Source organism: Episyrphus balteatus, chromosome 1 (genome assembly GCF_945859705.1).
Source record: "Episyrphus balteatus chromosome 1, idEpiBalt1.1, whole genome shotgun sequence".
NCBI lineage: Eukaryota > Metazoa > Arthropoda > Insecta > Diptera > Syrphidae > Episyrphus > Episyrphus balteatus.
In genome coordinates this window covers 176327891-176345588 of record NC_079134.1, presented here as the reverse complement: position 1 = coordinate 176345588, position 17698 = coordinate 176327891, and the positions used below count along the sequence as shown (strand labels likewise).

The 17698-nt window shown below is 28.6% G+C and overlaps 1 protein-coding gene across 4 annotated transcripts in view; it reads left to right on the top strand.

Annotated features, from left to right (window-relative positions):
• The window catches only part of LOC129905578 (sestrin homolog), a 36344-nt gene that overhangs the window by 2720 nt on the left and 15926 nt on the right, over nt 1-17698 (top strand). Inside the window, exon 1 of one of the 4 annotated variants that reach the window (XM_055981084.1) lies at nt 9652-9783. The exons of 1 other annotated variant lie outside the window; for it this stretch is intronic. In XM_055981084.1, the coding sequence (XP_055837059.1) occupies nt 9754-9783 (30 nt within the window). In that variant the 5' untranslated portion in view covers nt 9652-9753. 2 more of the 4 variants (XM_055981085.1, XM_055981090.1) reach the window with 2 other exon arrangements.

The following is a 17698-nucleotide window of genomic DNA, read 5'->3' as shown; positions in this document are numbered from 1 at the left end:
TTTTTATTTCGAAAAAAGCTTATATTATGGTCAACATTTTTCTAACCTATTTTGTATAAAATTAAAATATTATATGTTTTTAAGTATCAAATTTTATTAAATTTGTTATGTTTTAAGAAACCATTAATAACTTGGTTTTGAAATTTTCTAGAATTTTTTCAAATTTCCACAACGTCGTGTTTAGAAAATAGCCACTTTTTTCAATTTTTCTTTATCCCTATTTACCCTATTTAATGATTGAATTTTTCAAAATCCTTCATTAGTATTCACCTTTAAGTTATTATCTTTCAAATAAGCTATAGAAGATTTTTAATTGAAATCCATACCGCACTGCTAAAAATATGAGGTGGGACGGGTTCATGGTTCATCCATTTATAAGACTTTATCACGTCAAAAAATAAATAAAAATTACATTCAAAAATGTTTTTGGATAGAGAGAAGAAATCAAAATGTTGATTATGGGAAGTTTATGGCAAAGAAGATATGCATCTGTATTACAGTGGATTTAATATTGATTTGCGTGTAGAAAAGTAAAGCGGGATAGATGTATAGTATACATGAAACTCGAATGCTTTAAGTTTGGATTAAAACAGCGAATTTTATGGATTTAAATTTCCTTACATCCAGATGTATTTTTAAACTATTGAATAATATGGGCGTAATTAAGCATGGATAAAAAATGTATTTAAGAAAAAAATATTATCTTTCCGATGCCCCAAAATATTACTTCTGGGGCCAAAAAAATAATAAATCATCGGGGCCTCCGAAAAAATAAACTACTGTTTTTAAATGTTTGTTAAACCATTAGGTTAAACCATTAGATCAAAAAAATGTATCTTGAGTTCCAAAAAAAAAAAAAACATTTTCCATCCACATTTCGTGCATACTTTTAAATTCTGAAGTACAAGTACACAAAGAAAAAAAGTAACTATTTTAATAGTTAAAACCGGGATAACTATTTTAAATAGTCATTATTGACTATTAAATAGTCATTATTGACTATTAAATAGTCATTATAGACTATTAAATAGTCATTATTGGCTATTTAAATAGTCACATTTAACTATTTTAATAGTTAAAATTGACTATTTAATACTTAATTTGGAGAATACGAGTAATTCAATTGACTATTAAAATAGTCAAAAATAACTATTTTTTTTACTATTTTAATAGTTATTTCGATAATAACTATTTTGTTCTCTGAGTATACCTATTTACAATTTTTTATGATAGACCTTTTTTAAGTAAGTAAAGCAAAGTGCATTACAAACATATAAAAAACATTTATATAAATTTAAAATAATTATCAAAATATAACCTAAATAAGCCATTTAAAAAAAAGTATGGCGTATACGTACTTTTTCTAGTTTTGCCTACTTTCTATATCAAAGGCGCTCCTAACTCGCAACACAACATACGGCTCTCAGTCTAGCAGCAAAACGAGCAGCTTTTTGGATAATATTTTGGGGAAGGGCTGAGAAAATTCTACAAATTTGTTTGTTCGGTTCGTCCTCGAGAAGACTTCTGGTGGATTTACATTGATCAGCATGCTGAAAAGTATAAGAGGGGTAGATATATGTATATGTACCTGCAATTCGTACTTTTGAACTAAAGGCATGATGCAGACAAACATGTTCCTCTTCGACATCATCTTCCTATAATCTGCATTTATGAATATCTCTGCATTTTCTTCTACTCTCTCTATGCAACATTTTTATTTTTACTTTCTGGCAATTTTGGCCACTAACCAGTAATTTTAACTTCAATGACGCCGTTCTTCAAAATTTTGATCATACGAAAATTTGAAATACAGTCATAGAGCCTCTCCCACTAAGGTTGTGTGGTAATCTTTTACATGAAATTTTTTGTAGCAATGAAAATGGTACATGATACACGATTATATTTCGATGATCTTTGAGTTCTTGGTCCGTGGCCTAGGGAAAAAGCATAGCTATCCTAGTGTTTCCGTTTGTTTTCTAAACTATTTTTTTATGAATCCAGTCATCTACTTATTTAAACCTTAAGGTCCTAAACTTGTTTTTATTACTACTTTTGGTTAGAACCAAACAATACCGATAGCTGCATAACATTTTTTAAAATTTGTTTGCATTTTTACACATACAATACCAATTTTACCTTTTAAAATCCGGTTATACTAAACTGATATATACATACATATATCAAAATTGATGAGATTGAGATAGAAAAATAAACAACGATATTTATGATTGATAAGAATAATCGCATTTTTATCTGAAAGTTTTAGTGCGATTAAGTAAGATAGCCAGGTGTATATTGTATGTACTTTTCTACTTGTTTTGTATTTAAATTAAATATTTACTATGTATCATCTGTCTGGTTTTTATATATTTTAGTACCCACTTATTTTAAAATGATATGATAAAGTGCATTGTGAATTAATGATAAAACATTACAGTACAATCAGCATAGGTGAACAAAGAAAATAATATGTTAAAAAAGTTGGTAGTTATATGATAAAGATAAGGTACCTCTGATGCGGATTCATTCACCCAATAAATTCAATTTTTTTTTAATTAATACATTCTATTTGTTTACGATTTATGAATTTCAATTCATATGTTGGTTGGAAACAGGAACTGTCTAAGTTTAAATTAGTTTTGCATTTTGGGTAGGGGGCACATCTGGGACCTTTCCAAAAAGGTCCTTAATCGATTTTAGGGCATTTGCTTAACCGGCCTCGGCGTCTATACCAATAATAATATTTTTATCGACATTTTGTTGATCGATTTTTTACCATCGGTATTAAAAAAGTCGACGAAGAACCCATCCATTGAAGATCTGCAATATCTAGTTCACACCGCAGCGCAGCAGTAAAATTTAGTAAAAATGATCTAAAAATTTTTTATTTGTCAACTTTCTTGTAAAAGATCATAATTCTTATGTTAAAGAACTTAAGCTAAAGATTAAGACCCTACATACATATTTCTATCTGTATGTTTTGTAAAAATAATTTATTGAAAAAAATCATTTTTCATGCGAAAAAAGTGAAAAAATCAAACGTTTTTTCTTCTAACACTATTTTATCCATTTTTTATATCTTTTTTTATTTAATAAATTTTATACCATCTGAAAGCCTATTGTTTCAGCACAAAATATTCATATCAACCATGCCTGTGCGACATCTACAAAAAGAGCTAGAATTTTTTGAACCCCATCTATTTTTATCAAAAAAAGCAAAAAAAAACTCAATCGTTTTTATGTTGTAACACCATTAAATCCACCTCTTATATGAGGATTCAATTATATTTCTACGATGCCTACAAAAAAAGTTAAGAATTTTTTAAAGCCAATCATGTCGAAATTTCAAACTGATCAAATAGATCTCCACATTGTGTAGCTTGTAGTAAATGTACTGTGATATATTAAATAAAGGTAATATTATCAGCATGCTCAGTAAAGTTAAATCATTTTTTTATGTACCTCAGAACAAAACATAGAACGTATTAAAAAAATAACTTTATTTTACCGTTATCTCAAAATTGTGAATACAAAATTGATTGAAAAATATAGTCCTGCCTATTATCTGGTCAAAAATCATTTTAAAATACCAATTTGCACATGCATGCGTATGGCCATCATAACCTTATACTCCAGTCAAAGCTTCATTTGACCTTGCGCACAGAGGCACTGTCAGTTTTTATTTCAAGGATCGATAGAGGTATTTTTAAAAGGCTTAAACCCAATTTCTCACCACCTGATCATTCTTTTTAGCGGATTTATTCACAAAAATGCATTTATTGGGATATTTTACTTCCAAGCTAATATCTTTGCTCCAGTATGTCGTCTCAGGCCAAAAAATGAACATTCATTCTCTTCATTATAATATTTTCTATCGTTGTATGTTATTTCATTGTATTAAAGTGAGTTACTACAAAATGGCAGCCAGTTAAAGTCAAATTCTAGTTGTTAAAAAACACATTTTCGTTTTTATTTCGAAAAAAGCTTATATTATGGTCAACATTTTTCTAACCTATTTTGTATAAAATTAAAATATTATATGTTTTTAAGTATCAAATTTTATTAAATTTGTTATGTTTTAAGAAACCATTAATAACTTGGTTTTGAAATTTTCTAGAATTTTTTCAAATTTCCACAACGTCGTGTTTAGAAAATAGCCACTTTTTTCAATTTTTCTTTATCCCTATTTACCCTATTTAATGATTGAATTTTTCAAAATCCTTCATTAGTATTCACCTTTAAGTTATTATCTTTCAAATAAGCTATAGAAGATTTTTAATTGAAATCCATACCGCACTGCTAAAAATATGAGGTGGGACGGGTTCATGGTTCATCCATTTATAAGACTTTATCACGTCAAAAAATAAATAAAAATTACATTCAAAAATGTTTTTGGATAGAGAGAAGAAATCAAAATGTTGATTATGGGAAGTTTATGGCAAAGAAGATATGCATCTGTATTACAGTGGATTTAATATTGATTTGCGTGTAGAAAAGTAAAGCGGGATAGATGTATAGTATACATGAAACTCGAATGCTTTAAGTTTGGATTAAAACAGCGAATTTTATGGATTTAAATTTCCTTACATCCAGATGTATTTTTAAACTATTGAATAATATGGGCGTAATTAAGCATGGATAAAAAATGTATTTAAGAAAAAAATATTATCTTTCCGATGCCCCAAAATATTACTTCTGGGGCCAAAAAAATAATAAATCATCGGGGCCTCCGAAAAAATAAACTACTGTTTTTAAATGTTTGTTAAACCATTAGGTTAAACCATTAGATCAAAAAAATGTATCTTGAGTTCCAAAAAAAAAAAAAACATTTTCCATCCACATTTCGTGCATACTTTTAAATTCTGAAGTACAAGTACACAAAGAAAAAAAGTAACTATTTTAATAGTTAAAACCGGGATAACTATTTTAAATAGTCATTATTGACTATTAAATAGTCATTATTGACTATTAAATAGTCATTATAGACTATTAAATAGTCATTATTGGCTATTTAAATAGTCACATTTAACTATTTTAATAGTTAAAATTGACTATTTAATACTTAATTTGGAGAATACGAGTAATTCAATTGACTATTAAAATAGTCAAAAATAACTATTTTTTTTACTATTTTAATAGTTATTTCGATAATAACTATTTTGTTCTCTGAGTATACCTATTTACAATTTTTTATGATAGACCTTTTTTAAGTAAGTAAAGCAAAGTGCATTACAAACATATAAAAAACATTTATATAAATTTAAAATAATTATCAAAATATAACCTAAATAAGCCATTTAAAAAAAAGTATGGCGTATACGTACTTTTTCTAGTTTTGCCTACTTTCTATATCAAAGGCGCTCCTAACTCGCAACACAACATACGGCTCTCAGTCTAGCAGCAAAACGAGCAGCTTTTTGGATAATATTTTGGGGAAGGGCTGAGAAAATTCTACAAATTTGTTTGTTCGGTTCGTCCTCGAGAAGACTTCTGGTGGATTTACATTGATCAGCATGCTGAAAAGTATAAGAGGGGTAGATATATGTATATGTACCTGCAATTCGTACTTTTGAACTAAAGGCATGATGCAGACAAACATGTTCCTCTTCGACATCATCTTCCTATAATCTGCATTTATGAATATCTCTGCATTTTCTTCTACTCTCTCTATGCAACATTTTTATTTTTACTTTCTGGCAATTTTGGCCACTAACCAGTAATTTTAACTTCAATGACGCCGTTCTTCAAAATTTTGATCATACGAAAATTTGAAATACAGTCATAGAGCCTCTCCCACTAAGGTTGTGTGGTAATCTTTTACATGAAATTTTTTGTAGCAATGAAAATGGTACATGATACACGATTATATTTCGATGATCTTTGAGTTCTTGGTCCGTGGCCTAGGGAAAAAGCATAGCTATCCTAGTGTTTCCGTTTGTTTTCTAAACTATTTTTTTATGAATCCAGTCATCTACTTATTTAAACCTTAAGGTCCTAAACTTGTTTTTATTACTACTTTTGGTTAGAACCAAACAATACCGATAGCTGCATAACATTTTTTAAAATTTGTTTGCATTTTTACACATACAATACCAATTTTACCTTTTAAAATCCGGTTATACTAAACTGATATATACATACATATATCAAAATTGATGAGATTGAGATAGAAAAATAAACAACGATATTTATGATTGATAAGAATAATCGCATTTTTATCTGAAAGTTTTAGTGCGATTAAGTAAGATAGCCAGGTGTATATTGTATGTACTTTTCTACTTGTTTTGTATTTAAATTAAATATTTACTATGTATCATCTGTCTGGTTTTTATATATTTTAGTACCCACTTATTTTAAAATGATATGATAAAGTGCATTGTGAATTAATGATAAAACATTACAGTACAATCAGCATAGGTGAACAAAGAAAATAATATGTTAAAAAAGTTGGTAGTTATATGATAAAGATAAGGTACCTCTGATGCGGATTCATTCACCCAATAAATTCAATTTTTTTTTAATTAATACATTCTATTTGTTTACGATTTATGAATTTCAATTCATATGTTGGTTGGAAACAGGAACTGTCTAAGTTTAAATTAGTTTTGCATTTTGGGTAGGGGGCACATCTGGGACCTTTCCAAAAAGGTCCTTAATCGATTTTAGGGCATTTGCTTAACCGGCCTCGGCGTCTATACCAATAATAATATTTTTATCGACATTTTGTTGATCGATTTTTTACCATCGGTATTAAAAAAGTCGACGAAGAACCCATCCATTGAAGATCTGCAATATCTAGTTCACACCGCAGCGCAGCAGTAAAATTTAGCAAATACAAATAACAAAGATTTATTTTAGACCCGGTGCACAGTTGCGTTTTTTGACGCAGCCATTTGATTGTACAGGATACAGAGTATCCTGATTGTATGACACAGGTGCGTTGACGTTGCTTCAATTTGCGGTGACGCTGCGTTAAAAAACTCGCGGGTTCCCAAAACACCGCTGCGTCACCGCAAAATTGGCTAAATTTATCAGTAGATTGGAACTTCTTGTACAAAAACTTATATTATTTTATAAGAAATTTAAGAAAAAAATAAAATTTTAAATTAATAAAAAAACTATTTACTAACATTTTTTAGACAAATACTGTCTGTCTGGTCTGTCTGTCTTTAAAGTCTGTATAAAAAGGTCAATCTCGAGTCAATAGGTCGACTCTTTTTTAAAAGCTCTCTAGGTAAAGGGTAGGGGTAGGTAAGGGGTAGGACAAAAAATAAACGTTAAATGGAAAGTAATGGTCCTAACTTTAAAGAGGACAATAGGCAAAAATATAAGAGATTTGTTCCAAACGATCACAACGCTTTTGGATAGTTATGGAGTAACTTTTATTAAAGCACCTTACATACTTTCATAATTTTTCATAATTTAATATATATCGAAATTTTATTTTTATCAACCATCAATTGATAGTTTTAAATCGACTTAGGCCCAATTTATTCACTCTCCATTATATTTAAAAGCTCCATTAAAAATTATAAAACTGTCAAATCGCATACAAATTTTAAAATTTCCCTTTTTTAATGGCGACTTTAAATTTAATGGAGTGTGTTAGGGCCATTTTTTTTACTATTGCTCAAGTTGAAGCAAACACTCGAGTTTGCCAACTTGAGAGATGACTTTAACTCGAGAGTTGAAACGCAAGTTGAAATTTCTTTTTACTCCCTAATTATTTTCTCAATCTCTCCAGTTGAAGATCTAAAGTTGGCCAACTTTAAGTTTAAAAAATATCCCTGCGATATTTATGAAATATGAAACAAAAACTGTCATTTATTTAAATTTAAATTTGAATCTGTCGTATCTATGGCATATTTGTATTCTATTTTGTGTTTAATTTTTGTTTGATTTGGAATATTAATTCGTTAATACAATAACTGCCAACAAAATTTTGGCAGAAAAATTGAAAAAAAAAAAAAATCTGAAGCAAACTCTCAAGTTTGGTCGGCAAACTTTTAGTTGAGAAAACTGGAAGTTGATCAACTCTCAAGTTTAAAATCGGAAGTTAAAAACGTCAACTTGGAGTGAATAAAACCGAATTTGGAAGTTGAAGATAAAAATCCTCAAGTTATGTTCAACTCCGAGTGAAAAAAATGGCCCTTAGTCTAATTAAATCGAAAAGTATGAAAGGAGCACCGCACGCATAAAAACAGAATGCCTTTAGAAATTTATGGGATAGTAAAGGCTTAAAAGTAAACAGCAAATATCTTTTAAATCTTCGATTCGCAGGCGACATAATACTAGTCTCAAACAGCAGTGAAGAACTCCAAATAATGCTTAACGAACTACATAATGCTCAGAATGTGCAAATATTGGTTTATCGAAAAATCAGCAGAAAACCAAGGTTATGATATATAAATACTTCAATATGTTGAGGACCATACATTAGGGTGTGTCACTTTTGTTTGGCGGAATTAAATCGAACCTTAAGTGCATTAGGTACCTACCTAACTACCTAATTTTGTAATAATATAATATATAATTATGTACAATTATAGTTTTAATCTAAAAAAAAATTTACCTATATATCGTTAGTATTTAACGGAATAAACTATTTAATAAACGGAATTAGAATATTTTTGGTATTACAAATATACTAATTGTTTAGGAACAAGCTATGTGACTGTAACTGATGACTATAAAAATATTAAAAAAAAAGCTCTATACAAAAGTCTTCTATTAAAACAATTTTTCAAGAGAAAAAAATTAATTTCGCCAAAAATTGGCCTTATAATCCCTCTTAGGAGCCAATCAGACTGAGTCATTTTGAATTTTGAGATACCTATGCGTATTTTTCTTGATACTCTATCATAATAATGTTATCTCTGGTTGCTATCTCGAATGCGATTTTTAACTTGTCCTCGATAGTTCTTACATACGAATTATGTAGGTACATTATATCACAAGAACACATGTACAGAATTTTGACTGAACACAACAGTCTTATCCGCTATAAAAATTTATTTGCTTTGAAATACTTCTTAATTTTAGCTAAATAAATTAAAACTGAGAAAAAGAGAGTTCAACAAGTACATTTCATACATACCTACTCCAGTATCTTTTTAATTTTAACTCAAAGTTTCGACTAATTGTTGATCAAATTTAATATACAAAATACAGAAAAACAAATAAGATGGACCTTACTAAAAGTTTAAATAAACACACACAAAATAAAATATACGTAAAAAAAAGTTTAGGTAGATCGTTTTTTTTTTTTCTTTATACCTACCTTACCTATTAAAAGTACAGAGCAGAGTACACCCTTCCGCATCATTCAACAATAAATATAGTTTGATTATTCAAATTAAGGTTCTTTGGGTTTTGTATTGACAAAATAAGCTTTTTTTATTATTTGCTGTAACTTGCCTTAAATCAGCTTCCCCCGCACCACCGCCCGCAATACAAATACAAGTCCGAGTGCCATATCTTAAAATATAGGTATTTGTTTTTGTTTTTGCTTGCTCTGATCTGTAAATACAAATTTATATCTATACCTACTTATATACTACTCGTACATACTATATCTTTATCTATAGAAGATATAGTAACAGCAAAATACATATACATTAATGTGTTGTTTTGATTAAAGAACTCTCTAGGTCTATTCGCCACAACACAGCCATTCGCCACTTTGAGTAGAGTAGAGGCTCACTTTCGATCAGTAAAACCGCTAGCGAACAGTTCAGTTTTGGATTCGCCACTATGGGGAGCAGCAGCCAGTCTGTTACAATGGTTTGAACCGCTTTGATCATATTTTTGTTTATAATACATTAATATAACCTATCTCTCTGTTCGTGAAACGATCGGGACAGTGTTTGAAAAAATATATATTTTTCATTACTCATTTGTTATCTTCTTATGTTGATGTGCCTTGAGATAAAATATTTAAATTTTTTTACCTTATTTTGCGTTGATTCTATAAGAAAGTTGTTATTGTTATCAAAATTATCTTAAACAATTCTCATTATTTTCGCGCTAAAAAAAGTGTCACTTAAATAGAAATAATTAACATATCTATTTAATTGAAATTATATAATTTAAATAAATAAAACTTAAAACCTATATATTTTAAGTATAATAACATTTATAAAACAAAACCTGTGTGATGACTGATGAGTGTTATTATTGCTAACATTAACTTTTAATATTTAATCATTTGTCAAATGTTAAATTGGATTTGTTGTAGCCTACCTATAATACCTACTGTTCTTGTGATCTTGTGGGGTGAGTTAATTAATTACAAAGTTGCAAAATAATTTAAACTACCTCACATGTATAGTTGATGTTTTGAAAGCTTACACTAAGCCGACTTCTATTCTATCAAGAAAAAAAACATGTGTGCTTACATTATTGATGCACACATCATATACATATAACTACGTGAATATATATGTTAAGAGAACGCTAATATCAATATAAATGAACATACTTTATATAGAGAAAGAGAAAATAACAGATACGGATTTATTGCATGAATCTAATATAGGCTCCTTTTTGAACGAATCGCTAAGGGCGACAATCAGGTTGGAAAATTGAGTTCCGGAGAATTTGATTTTAACTTTAACTAAATTAAATTTAAGTTCAAAAATATCTCTGTATGTAATGTATTTCATTTAAACTCGAAAAATCCATAAATCAAAATCTACAATTTAAGTGTAATTGAATTTGAATAAAGATTTTTCAAAAAAAAATATTATTTTATAAACAAATAGAGGGCGCCAAAATCGATCTCTCTGAAATATCATTGAATGAATGACACCGCTTTGTTGAAATTAGAGGTACCTACTCATTAAGGTGTGTCAAAATGCTGAACTTTGGAATTTTCAAAGTTAATATCTTTTAAAAGTTATCAAAATTAAATTCTGCATTTACAATTTTCATTTTTGTTAATATCTTTGGCTCGCTCAAAATATAGAAAAAAATCGAAGAAATTTGGATTTTTAGAGATTTTTTAAATATGTATATGTTTTTTTTTTTTTAAATTGCACCGTTTGGATACAAAAAAAAATATATATGTGCCCTTAATTATGAAAGTGGACTAAGTCACTCCTAATAATGGCATCAAATCTAGCCTAAAAATAATTATTATTTAAAAGGTAAAGTTTATTTGAAAGCTAAATTGCAGTAAGTAAACTTCTTTAAAGCTGAAACACAATCACGCTTTGCCGTCGATTTTGACAACTGCGAAAAGTTCAACTATAGGAAATCTGTGTATCCTCACACAATGACGCTTTTCTTACGTACGCTTTTTTTGACAAACGTAAGGAAACGTAAGAAAGCGAGCAAAAGTTCAACCAGACTGAACTTTTGCTCGCTTTCTGACATTTAACAGACATAGTTACAGTCACCCACATTATTATTGCGCCAAATGTGAATAAAAAAAAATAAATTATTGCAAAACTATGTGTGTTTTTTAATTTCTCTATATAGATTTTGCACAAAAAAACGACATCGAGATATTTTAAATCAAAACAATTTACGTATTAAGCCTAGTACGCAGATCGCGCTAAAATTTATCTTTCATACAAATTTCCTCCAAAGATAAATTTTAGCGAGGATTTTTAGCCAGGTAGTACGCAGTTCACGCACTAAATTCGAATTCTCATCTACTACTTTTGCAAAAAGTCTCCACTCAATTTAGCTCGCGAAATAATGCTCAGCGCATTTTTTCACAGATAAATTTAGGCATTTTTGTGGTTGTTGTTGTTGCTGCAAGGAATAAGAGGCAAAAAAACCTTGGAATATATAAAAGAAGAGGAATAAAACAAAATGAGAGCGTAAAAAAGATATTCTGCAGGTAAAAAAAATCTGTAATGTAATATTGAATGTAAGCTGGTATAAGTAAATAAAACTGTGATTCAGTCGTTATTTTTAAATTTAAATTTATCTTGGCTTTTAGCGAACGCGTGTAGAGATAAAAATTGTCGAGATAAAATTTAGTTTAGCGCGATCTGCGTACTGGGCTTTAAAAACAAAAAAAAATTTAATGATGTTTTGGACTGAGTTTTATTGTTAAAAACAATATATTTTGATTGGTTTTGTTTTTATAACTATAGGATTAAAGAATAAACAAATTTCTATGCATTTTTTAAACACATTAATATCCTTTTTCATTTTTCCACAATTAAATCAAGATAAAGACTTGGCCCAATAATTTTGTGAGTGACTGTGTTTTTTTTATTTGACAGCAGATTTTATGTTGCAATCAGCTGTTCAAAGTCAAAGTGACAGAAGCGCGCTTTGAGGATTTCTCAACGTAACGCAACGAAGCGACGCCCTAAAGCGTGATTGTGTTTCAGCTTTTATTGCTCCTCTAGTGATTTTATAAAAGAAATACAATTAAATCGTTATAGCAAAATTATTATATAAGTTTTTCTTAAACAATGCAAAAAGTGACTTAGTCCACTTTCATAATCATGGGCACATATACTCTTATTAAATACATACTTTTAGGCTTTCTCGTGAAAGATAATTCCAAGAAAAAATTTTAAGCTTACCTTTGTTGAATTTGAACACTATAGTAAAGAAACTGCAAAATAATATGCGAAGGAAAAAAAATCATTTTTTCATATAAAATCGTTTCTTTTTTTTTTGTTAACAACTTCAACTGATTTGAGCGAGCCAAAGACGAACGATATTATAATTTTGTTTACATATTATTAAACTTTAGACTATAATACAACTTTTGACCACTATTACATTGCAAAATTAGAGTACTCTTTTTCGGCCATACAAAAGTGACACACCCTACTACTCATGAAACGGTTTAAACTCTGAGTAAAACTGGTAAAGTGGTTAATGTGTCAAAATTTTGTAAGAGTTTGACAGTTGTTCGCTTACCATATTTACCATCTAACCAGGTTTTTACCCAGAGTTTACACTGTTTCTGTTTTTCATTTTAATTGGATTTTCTACTTTAAAAACGTTCCCGAAATAAAGTCATTTCGGGAACGTTTTTTCACACCATTTTGCTGGTTGTGTCCGAAAAAATGATACGAAATAATAACTTAACACTTTAATATTTGAGCGTATACATTTTCATCGTTCAAATATCCCATCAACTCCATTATTTTTGGCCTATAAATGCATATATAAATAATTAAGAGCTCCATCCCCGGAAAAGAATGGAAAATGAAAAAAGAGAGAGAGAAAGAGAGTCTTAAAACAGGAATGCATTTCCGTGCGTTGCATTACTTTGTATATAGCACTGCCGATGAAATTTGTTTTCATATTTTAAGTTCAAAAATAACCTGTTTGAAAGAGACTAAGAAAACGATATTTTCATTGTTGTTTATTGAAATAAAAATGTATTTCATTTAACGCAAGCAAAAGCAACACAACCTCGATTAAATGCAAAGTTTGTACAATAAAACAAAAAAAATGTATATGTTCGTTGTACGTGCTTACTTCCACTTCATTTAAGTATAAAGCAAGTAAAATGAATATATGAGAATTCAATAAACAATAAAGATAATAACAATAATGAACAAGGAACGGGGTATACATATGTATGTAGGTATAGGTTTAGGTTATTGTTTTTATTTTTTTGTTTTGTTCATTAATCTATTTTATTAAATTGGGTAAATATATTTATAGACAAGAGAGACTAGCTACCTATAAATTTTTATTCAGTTTTTATTTGCTATACAAATTATTCAACAACCCCTACGCGTTATTAGTCAGGTTTTTATTATTTTCTTTTAAGTTATGTTACCCCTTTTAACAGTTCTTTGTTTTAGTCAATCAAATGATTTTATACTTAGATGTTTCAAATTTGATGCAATTAAGTTAAAAAGATTGAATAAAGATGAGGAACTTTTTTCAAGATCAAACTAAAGATTTTAGGTTACTCAAAGTGAAAGTCTTGAGCTCTTTTAGATTTTATCAATTGCAGCCTTAAGGAATGAAAATAATTCATTTAATATAGAGCTTTTTTCCTAAAATCATTCAAATTCTATTTCGAAGAACTTTCATCTAATAAGTTTTAAATTGAAAATCACAATTATAAAAGATTGTTTTTGGTTATTCTTGTTGATAGGTGCGTTCTCAGACTTAAATTGTTTGAAAATTTGTACTTTTAAAGTTTGAATAAAATCCGAAAATTTGTATTCTAACATATTTAATATTATAAAGGATATATTTTTATGATTTAAAATATTTAAATACAAGACTTTTCCACGTTAGTAAAAAAAACAACAATTTGCTTTGTATTTATTAAAACAAAAAAATAATTTGTCTCCTGTGTCTGGTAAATTTAGGCCACCTATTTCGAACCAAAGACGATAACAACAGTATATTATTCGCGAGTATTAAATATTTCTAATCATTTTATGATGGAAAATTGTATGTGATAACATGCAGATAATCTGTTTCTGTTCTGTTTTTTTTTCCTTTGGTCTTTAGAAACAATCAGGCACAGATATACGTTATGCGTAATTGTTTTAATACGGCACAAGTATAGCAAGCATCAAATTGGACTTTTCTTTCTGAATTGCGTTCAACTATATTAAACTATGTTAAAGAAAGGGTAACAAAGATAAAATAAATAAGTATCTATAGGTAAATAATAATATATAAATCAATTTCTGTGCGATGGTCTCGCTAAATCCCGAGAACAAGTGAACCGATTTGGATAATTCCTTTTTCGTTTTGTTAGTGTTTAATCAGGGGTGGTGATTTTTATGAATACCTTATCAATTCTTTTGAAAATTAAAAAAAATCATTTACTAATTATTTTAAGCTCAAATTCCTTTAGAGATTACGATTTTCCTTTTAAATTCCGTAAAATAGCACTTCAAAGCCTTCCGCATACAAAAAAAAAAGTGTGTGCTTCTGCGCTGAACTTCGTCAGGGTTTCACTCACAAAACTTAAATTAAGCATTTTACAACTTCCCCGAATTCAAATCTGTTGAAGTTCTGAAAAGAGGAACGGTTCTATATACACTTAAATTTGAAAGTATCACACGAGTCAAAATCCTAAAGTCTCAACTAAAAAAATACTATACTTCTTATAAAAAAATCGGTTTTACTTTAGTCGGTAATGTTGTTCCATTGTTTTAATTTTCATAATACTATAAATCAAATCACTATTAAAAAAAAATATTAAAAACCATTTGGGATTCTGATTTAATATGTGGATCGAAAGAAAAATCTGTCACGCAAGCACGTAAACAAAGCGAAAACAGTGCAAAAATACAAGATTTAATTCTTATCGTTATGTACTATTCGATAATTTGCAACATTTAACATTCATTTTCACCTAATTTATTTCAACCCTTTGTACAAATTGGAAGATTAATTTAAAAATATAAAAAAATATACATACACCATAATAGATATAATCTAATTAAATTAACAATAATTAGGTATAGCATTTTCAGAATAAATCTTTGAAAAAATAACAATATGTGATTAATAAAATATATACAATATACAACACTGTAAATCTTTATTTTGATTAATTTTTATTTTGAACGTTGCTAAGTCATATAAAAGGTAGCTTAACTTATCAACTCATCATGATAAGTTTCTAATCTTTAGAAGTATACTTATTGATTGATAACATTCAAAAGAGTTTGCCTGCTATTTGAATATTATACCTAGTACCTCTACGCTCGTACATATTATTGTAGACATCACGTGTAGTGAACTTATTAGTTGAAGGGTTCAGTTGGTTAAATGATTTTATTATCAAACCATATAGAAAGCTCAGAGAGTATTAGAGTTTGTGTTGTGCTATAAAATTCCAGACAAAAGAAATTAAAAGTAATTTCACGTAACAAATTAAACCTGAAGTATTAAAAAGTGATGTTTTTATTTCTAATATAATAATTTGTGAATTAAACATTTTATATCAATATTTTTATTTTTTTCTAATCCCAATTTCTTTGGCTATGGAAAATTTTAACATGATTTATTTGAAGCCTGAACTATTTATGAAAATGCGTTTATAAACTTATCTACACAATTTTTTTGTATTTAATATCATTTTAACTCAGTGCCCTAAAACACAAAACGAAAAATAGTTTTCTTTCTATGGAAAGAATTAAATATGTAGTTCACCATGGTGTATGAGTACTTTTTTGTTTGTTAGATGTGAATAAATGGAAATGAAAAATCATTCTATCAATTGAATAGTCGCATTTTTATTCAAAGACTAAAAACATCACAAGTTTAGTTTAAGTGTCACTTGTTTATTTCATTTTACCTCTGGCTGTTTTAAGGACCATCGAATTAGAATTTTAAATAATTTAATTAATTTAATTGAGGTCAAGGCATTATAAAATATTTGAATAATTTTGAAACATGGTGTTGGCATTTGTGGTGTATGAAAAGTTTTTATGAAATCAAATAAAATCCCTTCTTACTGATTAAACTCACCGATTGATAGCAAGTTACATCAATAAACTGTTTTACTCATAAGGCAATGGTGATCGTGGTGGCGTATGAGTAACATTTTTTTATACTTAAACATTTATTTGTATAAAATATCTCAAAGCCATACTTCTCTGTGCATAAAGAAACTCTTTTACACATAAGAAAAAGGTATTGGGTGGCGTATGAGTAACCTTTTTTTTGATACTTTGAAACTAAATTTGTCCAAATAGATAAAACTAAAAGAGAATAAGTTTAAGAGTATAAAATAAAGAATAAAAAAAAAATATTTATTTTTTCAAACAAGAAACGTTTCTTGTCACCTGAATTTCAGACTTTTTATAATGCACTATTTAATTTTAATCCTATTTCTGATGCTTTTTAAAGAAATATCTATATCATTTTATTCGGCGAGTTGACATAAGCAATGCATTTTAAACACAGTTTATGAACACAAATATCTAATGCACATGTTTGCTGTCAGAGTATAGTGAGTAGGGTGCAATATATTTATGTAGTTCATTCTTACAGTCATCGTAATGTTCAACCGGTTCACTAAGATAACCGGCATTTTCACCAGTGCAATGCCAGTTCATTGCTGTTCGGTTAAACCAAATCAGGTTCTCCTGCTTTTCCAATTTTACACCTGCGTTTCATTGGAGTACTCGCACCTTATTTGAAGCAACGATCAAATAATAAAATGGTTTTATCAGTAATATCTAAGATATGTATATATTCTTCCAACACAATAGTTTTACAATAGTTTTAAAAATAAAAACAAATACCCAGCACACTACATACAGTGTTACAGGAGTGTGACAACTTGTCTACTTCAATTTTTCAGAAGCTTCGAATTATTTTGTTTTTGAAATTCGCATTGTATCCGTAATCAAACCATAGCAAGTTTAAAATAAATTGTTTTTCACTATTAGTACTCATTCTAAAAATATACATTCCTTTGCTTCCTCCTCTGATACAAATTCTTGTTTGGACAGATGTTCGTCGAGTTCGAGAGACAGCGGGTTTCTTCTATTTTTTTTTGTTTTTGTTACTGCACCAATGATCATCATCATCACTACACAGAAGTACAGATTGCTAATTGCATAAGATGCAGTCAAATGCCTTTTGGCTTCGTGTGTTCTTCAATTTAAATATATATAATTACCTTTTTGCATGTGTTTTTTTGTTTTTGGTTTGTCAAGTGGAACATACCGATTTAAGTGATCGGTCAAATGCCTGATAAGATCAGCACCAGATGATGCGGATTTATAAA